Source organism: Osmerus eperlanus, chromosome 18 (assembly GCF_963692335.1).
Source record: "Osmerus eperlanus chromosome 18, fOsmEpe2.1, whole genome shotgun sequence".
Taxonomy (NCBI): domain Eukaryota; kingdom Metazoa; phylum Chordata; class Actinopteri; order Osmeriformes; family Osmeridae; genus Osmerus; species Osmerus eperlanus.
The window spans coordinates 3234168-3254052 of record NC_085035.1 but is presented as its reverse complement, the minus strand read 5'-3'; the positions used below and the strand labels follow the sequence as shown (position 1 = coordinate 3254052).

Genomic DNA, 19885 nt, shown 5'->3' with positions numbered 1-19885 from the left:
TACTGTAAGTCGCTCTGGATAAGAGCGTCTGCAAAATGACTAAATGTAAATGATTATTTGATCTTGCATTTGAGTGACTAAGTAAGCGTAGAGAACCACAAGTCACAGGGTACCCAGTAATCAATGACAAATGAACATGATCAAATGAAACGAGCCAGCGCTCTGGTGTCGCTTGGGGACAGAGAGGTCCCTGGAGGGAGGGGGCAGGGGTACAGCCCTGGAGGGAGGGGGCAGGGGTACAGCCCTGGAGGGAGGGGGCAGGGGTACAGCCCTGGAGGGAGGGGGCAGGGGTACAGCCCTGGAGGGAGCGGGCAGGGGTACAGCCCTGGAGGGAGGGGGCAGGGGTACAGCCCTGGAGGGAGGGGGCAGGGGTACAGCCCTGGAGGGAGGGGGCAGGGGTACAGCCCTGGAGGGAGCGGGCAGGGGTACAGCCCTGGAGGGAGGGGGCAGGGGTACAGCCCTGGAGGGAGGGGGCAGGGGTACAGCCCTGGAGGGAGGGGGCAGGGGTACAGCCCTGGAGGGAGGGGGCAGGGGTACAGCCCTGGAGGGAGGGGGCAGGGGTACAGCCCTGACCCCCACCAGCTGGCCCTGCTGAGGAGGGGAAGGGCTCCCATGAGACGGCCGCTTGGGATTCGATTCTCTTCAGTCCCTGTAAACAGGAAGCGCAGACCACATGGAGGGAGCCTGATTGAAATTAATGGTTGCCGAGGCCCGGGTCAATGCGGCACCAACACAATGTCGTTACACCTCGCGTTTACCATTTATTGTCTAGATAGGTTTCTTATTAGCTGTGTGTGTGTTTGGGAGGGGGGGGGGGGGGCGGCAGAGACTTGTGTGTCCGCGTGAGCGAATGCATTTGGCTCCGTATCGGTTCACAGCACGACAGCTGGTAATGTGCATCCTTATCGGCCTGTTTGCATGGCCCTGTCTCTACCTGGCACCCCTGACGAAATCACCACGGCTTAGGACTGGGAGGCGTGGACACGAGTGGAATCGCTGATGCTTTGCCGCGTGATCCCGGCACGATCTTTTGGAGAGGTCCATATTCTACAGAATTACCCACGGGGCTCGCCTTCTCTACAGCAGCTGTATAAGCAGTATGGTGTAATCTGTATAATGTCAGTGGACCAATGGGAGAATGGAGGTGATTCATATTTGACCTTGAGAAATGAAGTCTTTACCGGAAGACTAACAGACCTTCTCCGGCATCCACCTCATGGTGGTTGCTAGGTGCATAAGCGTTGTCAGTTCTGAATGATCTAAATTATTGTTATTCCAGGGGCCATTTTCGAATCAAGAGTACACGTCTTGTGAATAATATTCCAATAAAGACTGTGGCTTTTAGATTTCAAGATAGGATGCTTTTCAACAGTCAACTCCCACGCAACAATAGCCGAGAAGGTCCTCGTGAGAGTGGCAATCAAGCGCTCTGATATTCATCTGACACAAGCATAGTATTTTGTCATAGCTCCAAAATCTCCATGTATTTATCCAATTGTCTACGAAACACAGAAGACATAGTCTTTGTAGTGTCTTACAAACTAAGAGTTAGATGCTCGGCATTAGATGACAACTCCCCGTATTTATTTCCAAAGTTTGGGGACGTTGATATCTTAGTTCCCTCGCATTAACCTTTCTGCGGAATGTCGTGTTTCGTCTTCCTGAGGGGATACTTCCCGTGTTGAATAAGGAGATGTAGACAGATGTACGATCCTGTCAGGCCTGGCAGAAGCGCTCCCAGAGTCATCGTTTCTGAGGAGACGGCTCGAGACTAAATGGCACAACTGCACTTCCCACGTTCGTCGTCCGGCGAGCCTCCTGCTCGTCAGGCCCAACATCAACAGACACTGGTGCTGTTTACGCTGAGCGCATGGATGACTGCCAGCACGCAGATTGTATGGTTTATTTATATCTAGCAAAGTAAGATTTGAGCCAACTAGGGTTTACATTAGGTAGTTTTTTGTGTGTGTGTGTTTGAGTGATTATTTGCCTGTATGTGATTTGGACTGTTTTTGTACAGCTCCTTTGACATACTGTAGTGTCCAGTTCCTTTGTTAATGGGCTACTGTATTAAATGATTAGGGAGTCAGATGGCTGAGCGGTGAGGGAGTCGGGCTAGTAATCTGAAGGTTGCCAGTTCGATTCCCGGCCGTGTCAATTGACGTTGTGTCCTTGGGCACAACCTTCAGTAATCTGAAGGTTGCCAGTTCGATTCCCGGCCGTGTCAATTGACGTTGTGTCCTTGGGCAAGGCACTTCACCCTAGTTGCTTCGGGGGGAATGTCCCTGTACTTACTGTAAGTCGCTCTGGATAAGAGCGTCTGCTAAATGACTAAATGTAAATGAATAGGAGTAATGCTATGTTTTGATCTCAGTACTTTGGGGTTGAAAGGTTGGAGTCAGACCCAGGACAGTCAGGAACTTTAACTACATGCACTTATGGATCTTGCCTTTGGCACTTATTTGGTTTCACTATGTGTGCTTCATGTTTTGGGCTACCCGCAATGTTTGGGGCTATCTTGTTGTTATGATCCGTGACCTATGCACTTTTGTAAAACTCTCTCTTGGAAGTCGCTTTGGATAAAAGCGTCTGCTAAATGAATACATGTAAACTTCTGCACCACACTGCCCATCCAGTATTCCACTCCCAAGTCTAGACCACCACTCTCTCACCCCGCCCCCCCCCCCCACACCCCCACCTCCCCCCCTCCGGCGTGACGCGTCGCTCCTCACACTGATCGGCTTTGACAGGAAATCAATCGCCTTTTTTCCCCTCTGACCTGATATGGAGATACGATCGTCATAATCCTCGCGTCGCGGGCTTTGTGGGCGCTCTCCTTCGTTACAGCAGCCAGAGATGTCCTCTGGAGATAGAGCCCGTTGTCTCTGGCTCGGCGCGTCTGCGGGCTGTTGCTGTACACGATCACTGGGGAAGCGCAACCCTATTTATATGATGATGAAGGAGCCATTACAGCCAATATCTCCGATACGACAACATCGTTTTTTTACATTTGCGCTGTATAATATATTGGGCTTCGATGAACCAGGAAGGGTTTAACGTGCTGATGTATGTCTGTGTGTTCCGGAAGTCTTTCCGCGTCCGACTGTACTTTGTGCTTTTTACTTCCTGCCCTCAAGAGCATCTTTTCAAAGTCACGGCGAACCAGTGACCTCGGCATTTCTGCATCTCCAGGTGCAATCATGGCACATGTTGGTGGATATAACGCGTGTACACACACACACACACACACAACAAAGGCGTGGATGTAAATGAAAACTGTCACTCTTGATAAAGTGGTTGCAGTTGAGCTGTCAGACCTTTGTCGGCCTGCTCTGTGAAAATGACATTGCTCTGTTTAGGGATTTCGATATGATATTAAGCTGAGGTGTGACATTGTGTTCCAGTTTCCAAAGAATGTGGAATGAGGGGAAATGGAAAGCAGTGCTGTTCACTCGCCGAGGACTTCCCCAGTGGACTCAAGCTAATATCTGTTTCATAGAAGACTGAATTCATGAATATGCCTCATGCATTTTCCTTACGGTCCTATAATGTGCTGCGTTGGACTTTGAAATACAAGAACATATAAAGTAAGTGGAGGTTGGGCGAGTGTGACCTTCAGGTGCTCTCTGAATGGACCGCGTTTCTTAGGCGTCTTCGTTTCTCTGCTGCTCTGGGATTGTCTGTCTTGGTCTGAAGGTCGAACGCGTTCCCACTCCAAAAGACTGAGGGGAGATCATCTCCGTTCTCTCTTTAGAAGATTCTGTGTCAAGGTCTTTGTGCGAATGAGGGTCTCTCTCTCTCTCTCTCTCTCTCTCTCTCTCTCTCTCTCTCTCTCTCTCTCTCTCAACTCCATCCTTCTCTTTTCCTTTTTTTTCTTCCTCACACCTCTCTCTCTTGCTCTGTGTGCCCCTTCTCCCCCCCCCTCTCTCTCTCTCTCTCTCTCTCTCTCTCTCAGTTCCCGGCCCTCCTCCCTCCCTCCCTCCTTAGATCCGCAGGCTTCCTCTCACTCTGATAAGCCCAGGCAGGGCAGGGGAGCGCCGGGTCTGCGGGTCACTCAATCAGCGCGCTCTGCACGATCTCAGCGCCAGCTCCTTCCCAAACCCCCCCCCTTCTTCTCCTCCGCCCTCCACCTCAGCCTGGCTCCTGTCCTCCACCTCAGCCGGCTCCTGTCCTCCACCTCAGCCTGCCTCCTGTCCTCCACCTCAGCCGCCTCCTGTCCTCCACCTCAGCCTGCCTCCTCTCCTCCACCTCAGCCTGCCTCCTGTCCTCCACCTCAGCCTGCCTCCTGTCCTCCACCTCAGCCTGCCTCCTGTCCTCCACCTCAGCCTGCCTCCTGTCCTCCACCTCAGCCTGCCTCCTGTCCTCCACCTCAGCCTGCCTCCTGTCCTCCACCTCAGACCGGCTCAGGGAGGAAGCGGCCTCATCAGCTGATGATCTGCTAGGAGGAAATGAGACCCAGAAGCCCCCTGGACTTCCTTCGAGGGCAACCAGGAAGCCGACTTGTTGTTTAAAGCCGGATTCCTGTAAAGGTTGAGCCGAGCACATTGAATTGCCCTACTGAGGTGTTTCCTGTATGTGGACGAGAAGTGAGTTGTTGCAGTATTCGTCAGTGAAGTCATTTCCAGGCAAAAGTCTTTGCATGAGCGTGGGGTATTGTTGTGGAGACTGTACCTAAAGTACTGAACAGAGGCAGTGGTGGAGAGCCTTGCGGTATTTGCTTTCAATTTGCGCTGCGGGGAGTGTTCCTCGCATTGAATAAGACTAACGACCCTTCGGATTGCTTCTCCCCCCGGTGCTTCCTTGCCAGTTTCTCATCCTTGTTCTCACTTCAAAATGGAGTTTCTTTAATTGTTCTTTCAGCAGCCACAGACTTGAGAGCACTGAACCAGCACTAGTCAGGCGGACATGGTGGGATGTTTTAATTCCCCACAGGTAATCTGGGAGGAGGGGGGGGGGGGGGCGAGGGGGCATTGTACAAACCCGGAGAGGTGATGATAATCCCCCCTTCTTCTGAGGTTTAAAACTGAATACATAAACCGTCTGATTTGGCTCCTGCGCTGGCCTGCTCCTTCAGCTCGACCTCTCTCTTATCTCGACAGCACAAATTAGCCCAGCGTCGTCCGTCCGTCAGTCCGTCCAGCGGATGTCAAACGCCTCTCTGTCCTAGTTATCTTTCTCTGTTCTTTCTCTCTCTCTTTTTTTTATGTCCCTCAGTAGTAGATAGCTGTCACTCTGGCCCCCTGCTCGATGGCAGAAACCAGTTGAGCCTAGCTGGAGGAGAGCAGGACTGAAAAGGGGGGGCCCCATCACTTAATATTCACCGGGCGCTGTCGCCGCCAAATGGAAATGAGAGGGCGAAAGCAAAGAAAAACACAGGCTGACGCGGGCTGTGAAATTGCCGGATGGAATTTGCACGATGGCAAATCGCGATAAGTTACTTTTCCACGTGCCGATCTCTCCAAATGGGCGACGGAGTTTGAGGGCAACGGTGTCTCCGATGATTGTCGGACACTCTCTCACCGTCCTGCACACACACACACACACAATGCACCAGAACAAGTAATAGAGAAACAGGAAAAAAAAGCAGGCAATGCATGAAATAGTTGGAAATTGATAGTGGATATGCAGTTGTGTAGTAACAGGTTGTGTGTAGAGCGGGTTATGGAGGAGGCTGTGGTCTTGCCTGGCGCAGCACGGTAATAAAAAAGCACTTTTTTGGAAAGCACTCTTTAAGAGTACTGTCCATATCTCCTTGCAGTCGTGTTTCGTACATCTTCACATTACCCCGCCCCGGCAGCACAGTCGGAGTCCACCACCACTTTGTGCCGTGTTCCTCTTTTCTCCTGGTCTCTCATTATCGCTCTCTCTCTCTCTCTCTTCTCCTCTTTCTCTCTCTCTCTCTCTCTCTCTCTCTCTCTCTCTCTCTCTCTCTCTCTCTCTCTCTCTCTCTCTCTCTCTCTCTCTCTCTCTCTCTCTCTCTCTCTCTCTCTCTCTCTCTCTCTCTCTTCACTTCCTCTCTCTGCCTTGACCGCTTCCCCGGCCGGTCTGACCTTCAGATGCGCTCTTATCTGGAGAGAGAGAGAGAGAAAGCGAGAGAGGAGAGAGAGAGAGTACTGAGCGGTAATGACTCATTCTGAGCGGACGAAGTTCGGTCAGCCTCGTCTTTGCATACAGACGGGCAGACAGGATGCCAGCTGCATTGTCTCGAGACTGACAGAACAATACCAGGCAGGATATCCTCCCGTTTTCATGGTCACCCAGGGTGCCCGTAAGTCGTGGCCACTGTGGGGGAACACAGTCTGAAAGCCTGACGGCACCCTACAGCTGCCTCCACGAGTTGCTACGCTGAATTAGAAACTGCATGTCTGCCTCGGTCTCTCTCCCCTACACAGCCCTGTGTGTCCCTCTGTGTCGCCTTCTCACACACACACACACACGCACACACACACGCACACAGACTGTCCTGAAGTTCCAGGGGAGAGGAACAAGAGGGAGGTGTCAGCTGCTGACTGCACACCTCCAATCAGATAAGTTCTGATGTAAGTGTTTAGCAGCTGCTACGATCAGATTTCACACGGGGGGAGGGAAGAGAGACTAAGGGAGGGAGAGGGAGAAAGAGGAAGAGGGCGAGAAAGAGGGAGGGGGACAGACGGAGAGAAAGGGAGAGAGAGAGAAAGGGAGAGAGAGAGAAAGGGAGAGTGAGAGTGAGGGAGAGAGTGAGGGAGAGAGAGGGGGAGAGAGAGTGAGGGAGGGAGAGAGAGAGAGAGAAAGGGAGAGAAAGAGAAAGGGAGAGAGAGAAAGGGAGAGTGGGAGGGGGAGAGAGAGGGAGAGAGAGTGAGCGAGCGAGAGAGTGAGCGAGGGAGAGAGAGTGAGAGAGAGAGGGAGGGAGGGTACAGGATTCTGGAACGAGGCAGTGCAGCATGGCTATGCGCCGGCAGGGAGGCATGAGAAGTCCGTCTCTGTAGCATGGACGAGTCCAGCATCCTGAGGAGACGTGGGCTACAGGTAGGGACATTAAACTGCTGCGTGTGTGTGTGTGTGTGTGTGTGTGTGGGAGGGAGGGAGGAGAGGTGCAGAGCTCGTCTGTATGCCGAGCAGGGGATGTGCTGTTGAACCGAGCACAGTTTGGACTTCAAGATCTTTTGTGTTAACACTTGGCGGTGCAGAATGAATGACGGTGTGTGTGTGTGTGGAGGCTGCTGATGAACGAGGAGAGAAGCCGTGTGTAGATCTCACTGTGGACGCTGGCTGTTTTTGTGAATGATCTGGTGGGAATCGCGTTTCAAGGCAGACTGTCGAGAATCAACGTGTATATATTAGACTTCCTGATGAACGAACGGTGTGGGCTAGCTTCTAACTTAACTCTGGCTTCCTCCACAAATCTCTCAACCCTTTCCCTTTTCTCTGATTAGACTGCATCTCTTGGACTTTCGCAGTGCCTCATAGTTTTCTGTTTATTCTTGCCTTGTGCAAAATCCTTGAGCCTTGTTGCTGCCGATATGAAGGAGCTGTATTGATTGTGTTTGTCTGGAAGACCTGTCAGCCTCTTTACGCCGTATCGACCTTCTTTATGATAATGGAGCAGATATCGAGGCTCGTGCCTGTACGAAGGAAAGCTTTGATGGAAGTATTTGATGAGTATGGGAGGCGCCTGACATCAAGCTCTATACTTGATCAGGGAATGATTGCTCTCATCATCTCTAGACTGGAGATGTGAGTAAACACAGCAACACAATGGGAGGGAGGTACAGGGAGAGGATATAGACCTGAGTTTCATATCCACCCCAAAATTGTTTACAGATTTCTCTTTCCCTTTGGTCAGTTGGCACAGTTAGGCAATCACACAATGTGTGTTTACAGATAATCTTTACACTCTATGTGTGGACACGTCCGTTTGGCTCGCGGTTTGTGATGTGGAATAGATCAATGATTCCAGGTAAAAGTTGGATAAACATGCTCAAAGCATTTTTTTTCCATATTAGAATAGAACTGTTTACTGAATTTTACAATCCAAAAGACTCCTTTTTACGTGTCATTAGTTTTAATTAGTCTGCGCTCTGTAGATGAATCACAGCAGTGAATGAGCTTTTACGGTCTGACATTAATTTCCAAACTAACAAAGGTAGTATTTGCTTGTTAGAGATTACATTTGTCTTGCTGATGATTTAGTTCATTTAACCAAGCCGGGGGAAAAAGGTTGGTGTCACAATCTCACTTGGCATGCTCACACAGACAGCGGGAAGGTGTTACCTGTGATTAAGCACAGGGTACATTTCACGACAGAAACGCTGAAATTAAATTTTTGCGCTCTCAGTTTGTATCATAAAAAAAAAAAAAAAAAAAAAAAAAAAACATTTGGTCTAATTGCAGAGTGCGTTTATCAGAGGCTCAGAAAGCTATAATTTCATTTGCAGAAGCTCTAATCCACTGCATTAACTTGAAAGCACACAACTAGTTCATGGTCGCACACTTGACGTGGCTCCACGCCACCACGCTCTCTGGGCTCAAACAAGCACCAGCCAGGACAAACAAAAAGATCTCTATGGCGATGGGGCCGCAGGGAGTCAACAGGCAAATGAATGGATGGTTGGATGAAGGAACAGTTCCTCCAAAGCCTCCATTCATGTTCCCTGCAGGAAGAGGTGGCATCACCTCCCTGAGGGACCGTGTTTACGTCCGTAAAAACAGGGCATCTTTGTATATTGTTCCCAAAACTACCAGCTGTTTCCTACCCCCCCCCCCCCCCCCAAATAGCAGAAATTCTATATACTTATATTATCTATTTTAAATAGTTTCATGTCTATTTACTAACAAGTGAATGTTTGAAAGTTGGACTCAGTCTCAAGTCCCCGTCTTCTCTGGTTTGTTTCTGTGTTTAGACCTGATCCAACCCCCTTCCAGAACAAAGTCCTTAAACTCCCACGTCAAGGAGAATCAACACTCTCATCAGTTATTCATCCCATATATCCCCCAAAAAAACCTTCAAATATTTACCCCACATAACATCCCGTTTACTTTCTGCATTATTGATTGGGTCTTTGTAGAAAGTGGGATTATTGAGTTCGACTCTGAGACGGCCTGGCTTTTGAGAGGGCCAATAAGAGAGGGAAGGACGGTAAAGGGCAGGCGGTCTGTGCACAGTGAACACGCCCTCCTCGCGCTGCTGTGCTCGGCAGGAGGAAGCGGGAAAATTATTTGCGACGATTCCTGATGGAATGAAAAGTCGTGACGGGACAGAGGTGGAACACTTAAGATGTTAATTGCAGCTGGGGGATGCGCTGATCAAGAAGCTGTTCCTAAACACTAAACACAACCCCCCCCCCCCCACACACACACACACACACACCAAAAAAAAGAACATCGAAAATCCATTGTCTCCGTGTGAGCTAATTCCTTTGTCCGTTCTCTGCGATGGCTCTGAGATGCCTTCTCAGCCTGGGCGGGCTGCTTCCGTGGCGTCCCTTCTGTTGCCGTGTGACAGTAGGAGGAGGACGAGGGCGGAAATGCGAGCCCGGAGGTAGAATACAATGTTGTTCTTGTTGTGCGGATGTACAGTACTAGCTTTGGAACTACTGTGGAAATGGTGCCTAACTCTCTCAAATTAAAAAAATAGCTTTTATTTCGTAGTTTCTTATTTGTGTTTTTTTTTTTTTTTTTTTTTTTTTTTTTAGCTCAGTTTCCACGCATATGCTACAGGGAATAAAAACACAACTAGGCTTAGCTGTGCAGTGAAATGCACACTCATGAAATAGCCTTTCTAGACCAATCATCGAGACCTACATTTCATCAGAGGGCTTGTGCTATTTTTGTTCTTAAGACGATAAAAAACACTTAAGATGAGTGTTTCTTCTTCTAGGAACAAGGGTTGTGTGGAGCGGATTAAAATTGAAATCATGTTTCTGTCTTCTCGTACGACAGGTTATCTTGGCACACATGACTCATCTCAGAGTGGACCACGCTTTGCCCTAATCACATCACCATTGACACTGACTCCAAACTTCCTACCTTATTATATTCACCATACCCTTTGTACTTGTATATTCTGTGTGGGTACATCCTAGTGCCTGAGAACATTTAATATGTAGGATGTGTTATGCACATTTTTCAGTCTCCTGTCTCTCCAGTCATTAATGATTCAGGTATGCCTTCTGGTCCTAATGGACGAGTGGCTTTAGGTATGCTGTTAACCACCTACTGAGACCTTGACCATTGGGGTCAGCCCCATTCTAGTAATTTACGTGGTTACACATCAGTTGAAACGAGTTTTGGCCTGATGAACTCCAGAGTCTAGAATATGGCTAATGCTATACATGCAGTGTATCTTCACTGTCTTACCTGCTCTGTGTCCATGTCTGTCTGCTGGAAATGCTCAGATTTCCCTCTCTGTCGTCATCAGATTCGTTTCTTTTTTAATATTCACAGTTTGATATTTGCCCGCTCTCTGTTAGGGCTAGGTGGACAGGTGATCTGCCGGCAGGACATGTATTTCAGACCCAAATATTCTAATATTTGGGTCTGCTTTGTTCACACTAGGTAAGAGCATTGCACACAATGTCAAGTGAAAACGGGATTGGATTGTGGCAGAATTAAGCATGCCACTAATAGCTGGTCTCGGAGTCTGGCCTTGGAAGGAGTGGAGGATGATGTATCTGTGTTCTTTTAGATGGCCAACGAAATGGATGTTGTTGTGGCAGTAACGCCCAAGAAATTGGCTGTTCCTCCAACGAAGAGACGATGATGGACTCGGACGCATTCGCTCACTGCTCAAATCCGGCTCTTTAGGAGGTCTTGATGACGTTTGCCCGAGGGATTATGGGGCCGGCTTGACTGCCTCACAGTCTGCCAACAGTAACAGTTACAGCGTGATGAGTTTCCAGGTGAGTGATTGACGTGTTGAGAGACTCGAACCGATCCACCTCCGTGGTGGAGATACGTACCGAGACGTCTGAAGTGGAGGAGAGATGATGTTCCAGGTCTTCAGAGGCAGACCGGTTCCTGTTCTCAAACATGGGGCCTTATCTCGTGGAAGAACAGGCCCAGACGTGACAAGCCGTCTGCTCCTTATCGGGTTTAGAATGCTGACGAGTCCGGAAAGTCAGTGAAACGTCCCTCCTGTAAACGATGGGTCTGCATTTCCATGGATACAGTAACACAGGCAACGGTGTTACATGACTATATCCGGGTGTATTGGTGGAAAGTGTGATTTCAGCTGGAAACATAATATTAGCTGTTAATGACCACTGGCGGGTTCACCATGGAATCCATGCTGTGACCAGTATCCACCTTATCCAAATATTCAAATGTGTGTTGTGGACAATTTGTGCAATTCTGAATTGTTGTTGTCGGCCTGGGTGGATGTTGTCTGTGGTCATAGTTGTCTGTGGTCATAGTTGTCTGTGGTCATAGTTGTCTGTGGTCATAGTCTGTGGATCGTTCAGTCCAGTTGGCTGAGGATGGAAGGATGGAAGATATCCTCCCAGTGTGAGACTTTGGAGGCCTGTCTCTCACTGGGCCTGGAGGAAGATAAGATGTTTTATTGATCTCTCTGACGTCTCCAAACCCTTGGTGCCTTGAGGTCTCTGTCGTTTAACTTCAAACACAATGGCCAAAGTCCGCTTTGCATTTGATAACCGTGGATTTACTTACGGTTTTATCTGTCTTTTTTGTACTTAGGATAAATATCTGAGAACAAAAGACTTGATAACGCCTTGCAGATTTTTCATATCTTTTGTTGTGTCTTTAATATCTGCGATAATGAAGAAACGATGTTCTCCCAATCTAAATGCTTTCTAATATGATCGTTAAATACATTCTTAAACACTACGATATTTATTCTTTCCTCAAATGAAATATTGCCGATATAAAAGTTGTTAAATATTAACCAGGATAGGATGTCACATTTATTTTTTAAACATGGTTCTTTCATGGTTGAGCCTGACATATTAGAAGCTTAAATCATTGTAATTTCCGTTCCCAATGTTTACCCCTCACCAACTACCGAACACTATGACAGGTTGTCTGAGAGGAAGCCATCAGTCATATCAGGTAATATTCCACATCAACCCAGAAAGGGTTGGAAAATGTGTTTCTGCTGAATTAATTATGTGTGGGTAGATGGAAAAACCATTGTTCAAACTGGATAATTGTCAGAATGACACTAGATTGAAAAAGGCAGGATATTATTTTTTTCTAACAGTTAGTGAGAAATGTGTCCGTACCACGGTGCCAAGGGAACTTGTGCAGCTCACTTTGATGTCTCCCCCCCCCTCCCCTTTTGGGGGGGTGACAGGGAGGATACAATCCACTATAAAAGTTATATTTTTCAACTTTAGCTCTTTTGGTCTTGATTTTGATGTGTTCAAGTACCTGGCTCTCTTGTAATCAACTTGAGAGGCGCCGAGGCTGTCATGGTGAATACACGCTCACTGATGACATGTTTCAGTCTTAGCTTGATCCAGCACCTAAACATCCAGATACGTTTCTGCTCAGCCAGCCGCTAGGTGAAGGACACCCTGAGTTCTCCTGTTGTCTCTCAGCCTAATCACAGATGTAGCTCGTAATAAGGTAACAGGGGTTTTTCTTGCAATTCAGCGATTAACCACGGCAAAAGAAGATGCACTTTTGATCTTGAGAGGAACGGGGGGGGGGGGGGGGGGGGGGAAGCAAACCGAATCAAAGGGAATTATTAATAAGGCCTTGTGAGAACCACAGCTTTGATGTCGCATTGAGGAGTTGAGGAGTTCCTGCTCGCCGTCACCCATCGACATGGGGCCCGTGGAGCTGACGACTATCTGTAGGTCATCCAAGTCAGAATCACCTCCTCAGTTTGCTCTCGTGTCATCACCGTGGGGGGGGGGTGGGGGGGGGGTGGGGTGGGTGGCAGGGTGGTGAGGGGCGGGGCGGGGCGCCGTTGATGTGCTGGACTGCTCAGATGTGGTCGTTTTTTGGTCGTTTCGTGTTCCTGACGTGTTGGGGAGTGACGATGAGAGAGCGTGTTGATGCAGGCTTAGCCTCCTCCTGTCCATCCTGAACGGCTTGGTGTAGTCTCCAGCTCATCCTGTCTAGCATCAGGCTTCAGCCAGCTGTCTGCGTCAAAGTCTGGCAGCCACTACTGACGTCTGTCAGTCAGACTAATTCGCTTTTCAGTCAGACGGTGAAGCGACGTAGGGGCAGGATCAGACTCATGGAAGTTTCCCAAATGATCATTCCAAATGGCAAGTTATAATTTTTATTCAGCCCATTTTCTAGCTTTAGGCTCTTCGACTTGAAGAACAAACCGTGGTATTTATAGTTTCTCTCCGAAGCAAAGCAGCAACATCAAATGCATTCTTCCCAAATTAATCTAAAGACTCGATGAAAGAAATAGTTTGTGTACTTCCACTAAGCTTACCCATACAAGTACAGTTTCTCACTTCTGATCTTCCGTGACCTAGACTTTGAAAATGTTTGTCACAATAGCAGCTCTGTATACGATATGACTCCATGCCCTTTAGCCTTTCAGAGCAATATTTGCTAATGAGAACAACACACTGTTCACAGTAAACCAATCTTCCTTGTTATTGGCATTGTGTAATTAAGTGATGGATGGGAGCACTAAGTGGGAAATGAACTTTAAATAGGGCTGCCAGTTACTCACATAATAACCTGCGCCCTGCACAGCTTGATAACGGATATTTGTCCTCACCTTCTTAGGATTATATAAGTCAGTAGACAGACCTTAGCTACAGCTATTGACATACGCTGCCACTATAAGATACATTGAAAATCATATTTTCAGACTGTACAGTAGTTACAGAGCTTTGAAAAATGTCAGTTCCTCGAGAAAATGTCAGTCACTTCTGCGATGATTGAACTGGGAAGGCTTCAAACAGTTTCTCCTTCCTTCATTCTTCTTAGTTCTCGCCGTGTGACCCTCGTCTGTGTGAACTCCCCACCCCCTCCCCCCCCCTACCTCAGGGGGAGGGGGGGGGGGGACCCTGACCCCAGGCTTGAGGAGAGGCCGGATGATCAGGCGGCCGAGCCAATGGTACTCATCCCTCAGCAATCATCCACTAAGCTTCCCTCCATCTCTGGCGTCAGGGCCAGAGTCGAGGACGGTTCTTTACACCCTCTTAGTCTAGAAGTCTGTGTATGAAACCCTTTCGATAGGGATGTTATTACTCACGTCATCGGTAACAAAGTTTTCTTTGTTCCGATCCTACTACTATAGAGTGGGTTTACTTTTGTGTGAAGTTATTTTCCGAGAGGATATGGTGTGCAATTTGACGGAAATGTACCCTTGCTTTCGGGGGAATTCATGCGTGCACAACATGGCGCCAAGCTGTTCCGTGTCCACGTTTTGGATCAAGTCTGTCTTCGCTTTTGGGAATATTGACAGTGTTTCACTCTGTCGCGTTTGGCGTTAAGTGTTGAGTCTGGATGTTTCCGCGTGTTGTCGTCTGCGAGCGCAGAGGCGTCACACACCCAGATGGAGTGTGTTGTCTCGGCCACATTTCAATGCTGTAGTTGGCAGTCTCTCTCTCTCTCTCTCTCTCTCCCTTTGTCAGTATCTCTCTCTCTCTCTCTCTCTCTCTCTCTCTCTTCCTCTCTCTCTCTCTCTCTCTCTCTCTCTCTCTCTCTCTCTCTCTCTCTCTCTCTCTCTCTCTCTCTCTCTCTCTTTCTCTCCCTTTGTCAGTCTCTCTCTCTCTCTCTCTCTATCTCTCTATCTCTGTCTGGCTCTGTCTCTCTCTCTCTCTCTCCCTTTGTCAGTATCTCTCTCTCTCTCTCTTCTCTCCCGTTGTCAGTCAGTCTCTCTCTCTCTTTCTCTCTCTCTCTTTCTCTCCCTTTGTCAGTTTCTCTCTCTCTCTATCTCTCTATCTCTGTCTGGCTCTGTCTCTCTCTCTCTCTCTCTCTCTCTCTCTCTCTCTCTCTCTCTCTCTCTCTCTCTCTTTCTCTCTCTCTCTCCCCCGTTGTCAGTCAGTCTCTCTCTCTTTCTCTCTCTCTCTCTCTCTTTCTCTCCCTTTGTCAGTCTCTCTCTCTCTCTCTCTCTCTCTCTCTCTCTCTCTCTCTCTCTCTCTCACCCGTTGTCAGTCAGTCTCTCTCTCGCTCTCTCTCTCTCGCTCTCTCTCTCTCTCTCTCTCTCTCTCTCTCTCTCTCTCTCTCCCGTTGTCAGTCAGTCTCTCTCTCTCTCTCTTTCTCTCTCTCTCTTTCTCTCCCTTTGTCAGTCTCTCTCTATCTCTGTCTGTGTCTGTCTGCCTCTCTCTCTCTCTGCTTAGTTACGTTAATATCATGTCAGACACCATGGTGGGTCTTTGCACTTTGATATGTCTTTTCACCATGTGGGGTGAACCAGCCTCCATGCTTCAGGGCTGTTTGCTTGTAAAAATAGAGCCCCTCCTCGATTTGAGTTTTGCATATCTCACTTATACACTCAGGTGTTTCCAGAGTTAACAAGACACACTACTCCTGTGGTTTCTTTTGTTCCGCACACACAATACACCAAGGACAGGTGTTCAGTTTGAATAATATGTACTTTTTAATATGTATATATATTTTTTTCTTTTTCTTTCATTGTACCCTGTTTGTGTATTTATCCTAGTCTTGTTTGCGACCTAGCAGACCCAGGCCCCTTCTGTGCTGTGCTGTCATTGATAGGACTCTGCATCCGTGGAAGTCACTTTGTGGCCATGCTGGTCATTAGCGATGTGAACCACAGCGCCTAATGAAAGCGTGGCCTTGCTCCTGCAGAGCCATCTGTAGGGGTCCAGACATTAAGCCTTAATTGATGACTTAGTGTGCTTTCTGCTGACTGGAATAACCTTTCAAACACACCAGCTCACTCTCAGTCTTGTTTCAGACAAAGAGTCTCACCCTGAGTGTGTGACACACTCCTTGAGGGTTTAGGTTGGTTGAGGGGCAGTTCTATGGGCATATGTGAAGCCCTCTGTTACATGCTTGCGTGTAAAAAGGGCTATACAAATAAATTTGATTTGATTTGACACACACACACACACACCTTGGACTGTAAATACCGTGTTCATTAATCTTGTTTGACTCACTGTTTGACTCATTTGCTGCATGCAAATGAGTCAATTTCGGTTGTGCAATGTGTCTCTGTTCATAGAAAATGTTGTTCCACATCACAGAATGTAAGAGCTGTTGAGATGGCGATGACCTCTAGACTAACAGACACATTTCACAGACTACTGCAGTTTACGGTTAAAAATAGAAGGTCAGGCAGGGTTTCATGGACAGGAAGACTTTGGTAGTCGAGTTGGAAGTTTGTAGCAAAAAGGCAAGTACAATACATAAAAATAAATAAGATTCCTAACAAAAAAGTAACAATACACAAATCCATTTGAATCAACAGTGGACAGTGATTATGCAAGCATGCCTGCAAAAACAAGGATAACTGCAATTCAAAAACTGTTGAATGTGAAAAATGTTCACCAGCAGAAAAGGAACACTGTGTTTAGTTTATCAGTCCCTAAAGTGTAATTTGTAAAAACAAAAATTATGCTTCAGGGATTGCACTTAATCCTAACAGTCTCACAAGGTTCAACATAAAACAAACTGTACACTGTAATTTTTTTGGGGGAGTTTTTCCTTGTCTTCCTTGAGGGTTTAGGTTGGTTGAGGGGCAGTTCTATGGGCATATGTGAAGCCCTCTGTGACATGCTTGCGTGTAAAAAGGGCTATACAAATAAATTTGATTTGATTTGATTTGTAAATGCTCCCCTCTGCTGGTCTGTTAAACAATTGCATTTCCCAAGTGCAGAGCTACTAACACAGGCAGTGTTTTGGCCTCGAAATATATCAAAATGCGATACGAAAGGTCTTCCTCAAGTCACAGCATGTGCTTCATCTCTGTTCTTGAAAGAGTACGGATACAAAAGGGTCTCTCTGGTGTTGACATGATTCCTATGAATGTGTGTTCACCTCAACACCCCGTACGTAAATGACACATTACAGGCGCCGCATGAAAAGAACAGGATTCGTACCGATGATGCGTGTCGAGTAGTGCGTACAAGGCTGGGAAATCGGAATCCATAATCCACTCCCAAGAGCGATCAATGACTACATTGTTGGCAGGACTGTTACACAGCAAGACAAAGCCCTGGGGCCGGCGACAGCTTTGACTGCTGCTGCTGCACCTCCAGAATGTGTCTGTTGTGTTTGTGTGTCTGTCGTAAAAGTTACACTGTGTGTTTGTTTTTTTCTCGGCCTTTCTGCTGCATGATTTGAGAGAATCTAAACTGGTGGTTCAAGCAGTTGATTGTGACTGTGTGTGGGAGAGAAAGAGGGAGGGAGAGAGAGATATGATCCTGTCTTCAATTTTATTGTTGTATTTTGTTTTCCTAATTTTTCTTTTTCTTTTTTTTCTTCACAGAAGGAGTTGAGCCTTCCTAGAAGAGGCAGTTTGTAAGTAAATCTGGTTGTTGATGTTTTTCATATAACTGTGGCTAATAAATGTTCCACGTCATGCTTTTGTGCACATTATGTGCTCTTTATTAAAAAGAATAAAACCAACTCATTAGGCGAAGGCGCCCCTTGCGTACTGATTGAGTGGCCCTCAGCAGGGTTGATAGTGCATGCACAGGGAGGTATTAAAGAGTAACACCTCAGACCTGTTGGGGATGTCTGTTCCAGGCCTATCCTTGGTGCGTGTGGGCCATGCTCATCCTCACTCCCTGTGTCCCTGAAAGAGATCCACATCAGATGGACTGCTTTGTTGACGTCCCTGCCTTGTGTGTGTGTGTGGGTGGGGGGCTGGGGGGGGGCTGGGGGGTGGGGGGGGGGGGGGGGGGGCTGGGGGGGGGCTGGGGCGGGGGGGGGGGGAAGTGTTTCAGTGTGACACCTGACCGCTCTACCTGCAAGCTCAGCAGGGTTCAGGGAGTCAGGTGGCTGAGCGGTGAGGGAAGCGGGCTAGTAATCAGAAGGTTGCCAGTTTGATTCCCGGCCGTGCCAAATGACGTTGTGTCCTTGGGCAAGGCACTTCACCCTACTTGCCTCGGGGGAAATGTCCCTGTACTTACTGTAAGTCGCTCTGGATAAGAGCGTCTGCTAAATGTAAATGTAAATGTTCACAGATAGGACTGACCCGCTCAGGCTGCCAGAGGACCCTCACACTTCCATTTGAACTCTCTTCTCTCACATCGTCATTATATTCTATTAAAAAATCACATTAGTATCAGTTTTGATGCTGGTAAAAAAAAAAAGTATGTATTTTGGTCAAAATGTTCAGACCTAAGATTGATTTAAGTGGTGTGTCAGACTATTTTGTAGTAGCGAAGGGGTAAAATAGCTTAGTTAAGCTTGATACTGAGGCCTTGATTTTAAGTTGGGTGTTTTATGGACATTGGCTATTTATAGGCTGACCTTAATGACTTAAAGGCTTGCCAAATGCTACAATTCAAGTAAACAGTCAGAACTAGTGTTGCTAAAAGGCAGTGTACATTTGAACTGTGAGGATATTTAAGCCTGTTTTCCTAAACAATAACACATTCGATTTTAGTCGGTTGAGTTGTGTCAATAAATTTTTCTTGTGTAGCACTATATATAGACACATCTGTTATTTACATGGTATTATCAAGTTTCCTCTGTGGCTAGCCAGGTTTTCCTCTGGGCAAGTTGTTTTGCCTTGACATGATTCAGCAGAAATAGCGCCCCTACCGGTTGAGCTAGTTTCTCAATTTAATCAGTATTGCTCTGCCCAGTCCAGCCCATTAACCAGCCAAGCACACCTAACAGCCTTATCAGATAAGGTCTGTTCTTTGGCCAGTAGCCTAGTTTCCTACTAGCCTCAATAAAACACTGCTAAGCAAGATCATGTTGACTGTTGCGTTTCAAATATTTGAGTCTTCTTTTGTCTCTCAGCAACTCTTTGTATTCCAGGGCAGCTGTTGTTTGTTCTTTTCTGCAAAAATATCACCACCTATTTATAAAAGGTACAATGCAAAAGACAAACTAGGGTGCAGTCAACCAGAAGCCTATCTTGGGCCACAGGCGAGATATTTCTTTGTACTCGTTCTGAGTTGGTTGAGCCTCGCGCCGTATTTTGCAAAACGGTTTATTGATGCACGCGTTTTATCGTATCTCCGTTTTTGACGAATTGCATTTCGATAACTGCTGTTGGGCCGTGCGTCTGTGATTCATGAGCAGTCCGGTATGACACGTGGCTCTCCCTTTATGATGGATGTGTGTGTGGGGGTTGTGTTGACAATGTCTAGAACACAGCGAAGAAGAAAAAAACTTCTAACAAGGGAGAGGTTCATCAGCACAGGAGGACAATCAGGTCACTGTTTGACCACAGAGAAACAGATTTGTGTTTAGTGGAGTTCATCGGGTGGATTGAACCGCAGATAATGCAAGGAATCCTCCCAACCCAAAATAAGGCTTTTTTCTCTGTCAAGTCTCATGTCTAATCGATTTATCTCTCTATTTATAAATCTATAGATGTTCTATCAAATATATTTCACGAAATGCAAGTTGGCAAAGCGTATAAGATGTTCACAAAATTGCCCAAACAACTATTTTGTAGAGCACTTAAGAGGGGCTTTTTTTAAACTCTGAATGAACCAGATTGTTTGTGTGTGTGAGTAAGTGTTGCTGTGGTTGAGAGAAACAGAGGGGTATGAATGAATGGTTATGGTTGGTGGTTTGAGGCCAGCCAGCCAGTCTGCCTGTCTATCCTAGTTCCACTCCAGGTTCATAACAGCCCTCTTTCCTCTTGCCCCAGTTTGTGTCTTCCTGCTACACTGGTGGATATGCTGATTCTCTGCTCACTGTCATTTGCGTTAGTGCTTTTGTTCCTTAAACTTGCTTCATGGTGATAAACAATTAATAGGTGTGCCACAAGGCAGACAGGAGACTGTATCATTTGATGAGGCTGCTATGTCTCTGACAC

The 19885-nt window shown here is 47.3% G+C and overlaps 1 protein-coding gene across 1 annotated transcript in view; it reads left to right on the top strand.

The window, feature by feature from the left end:
- The window catches only part of mast4 (microtubule associated serine/threonine kinase family member 4), a 74392-nt gene that overhangs the window by 17418 nt on the left and 37089 nt on the right, over positions 1-19885 (top strand). Inside the window, 1 exon segment of the mRNA XM_062484816.1 lies at positions 17369-17400. Coding sequence (XP_062340800.1) covers positions 17369-17400 — 32 coding nt within the window.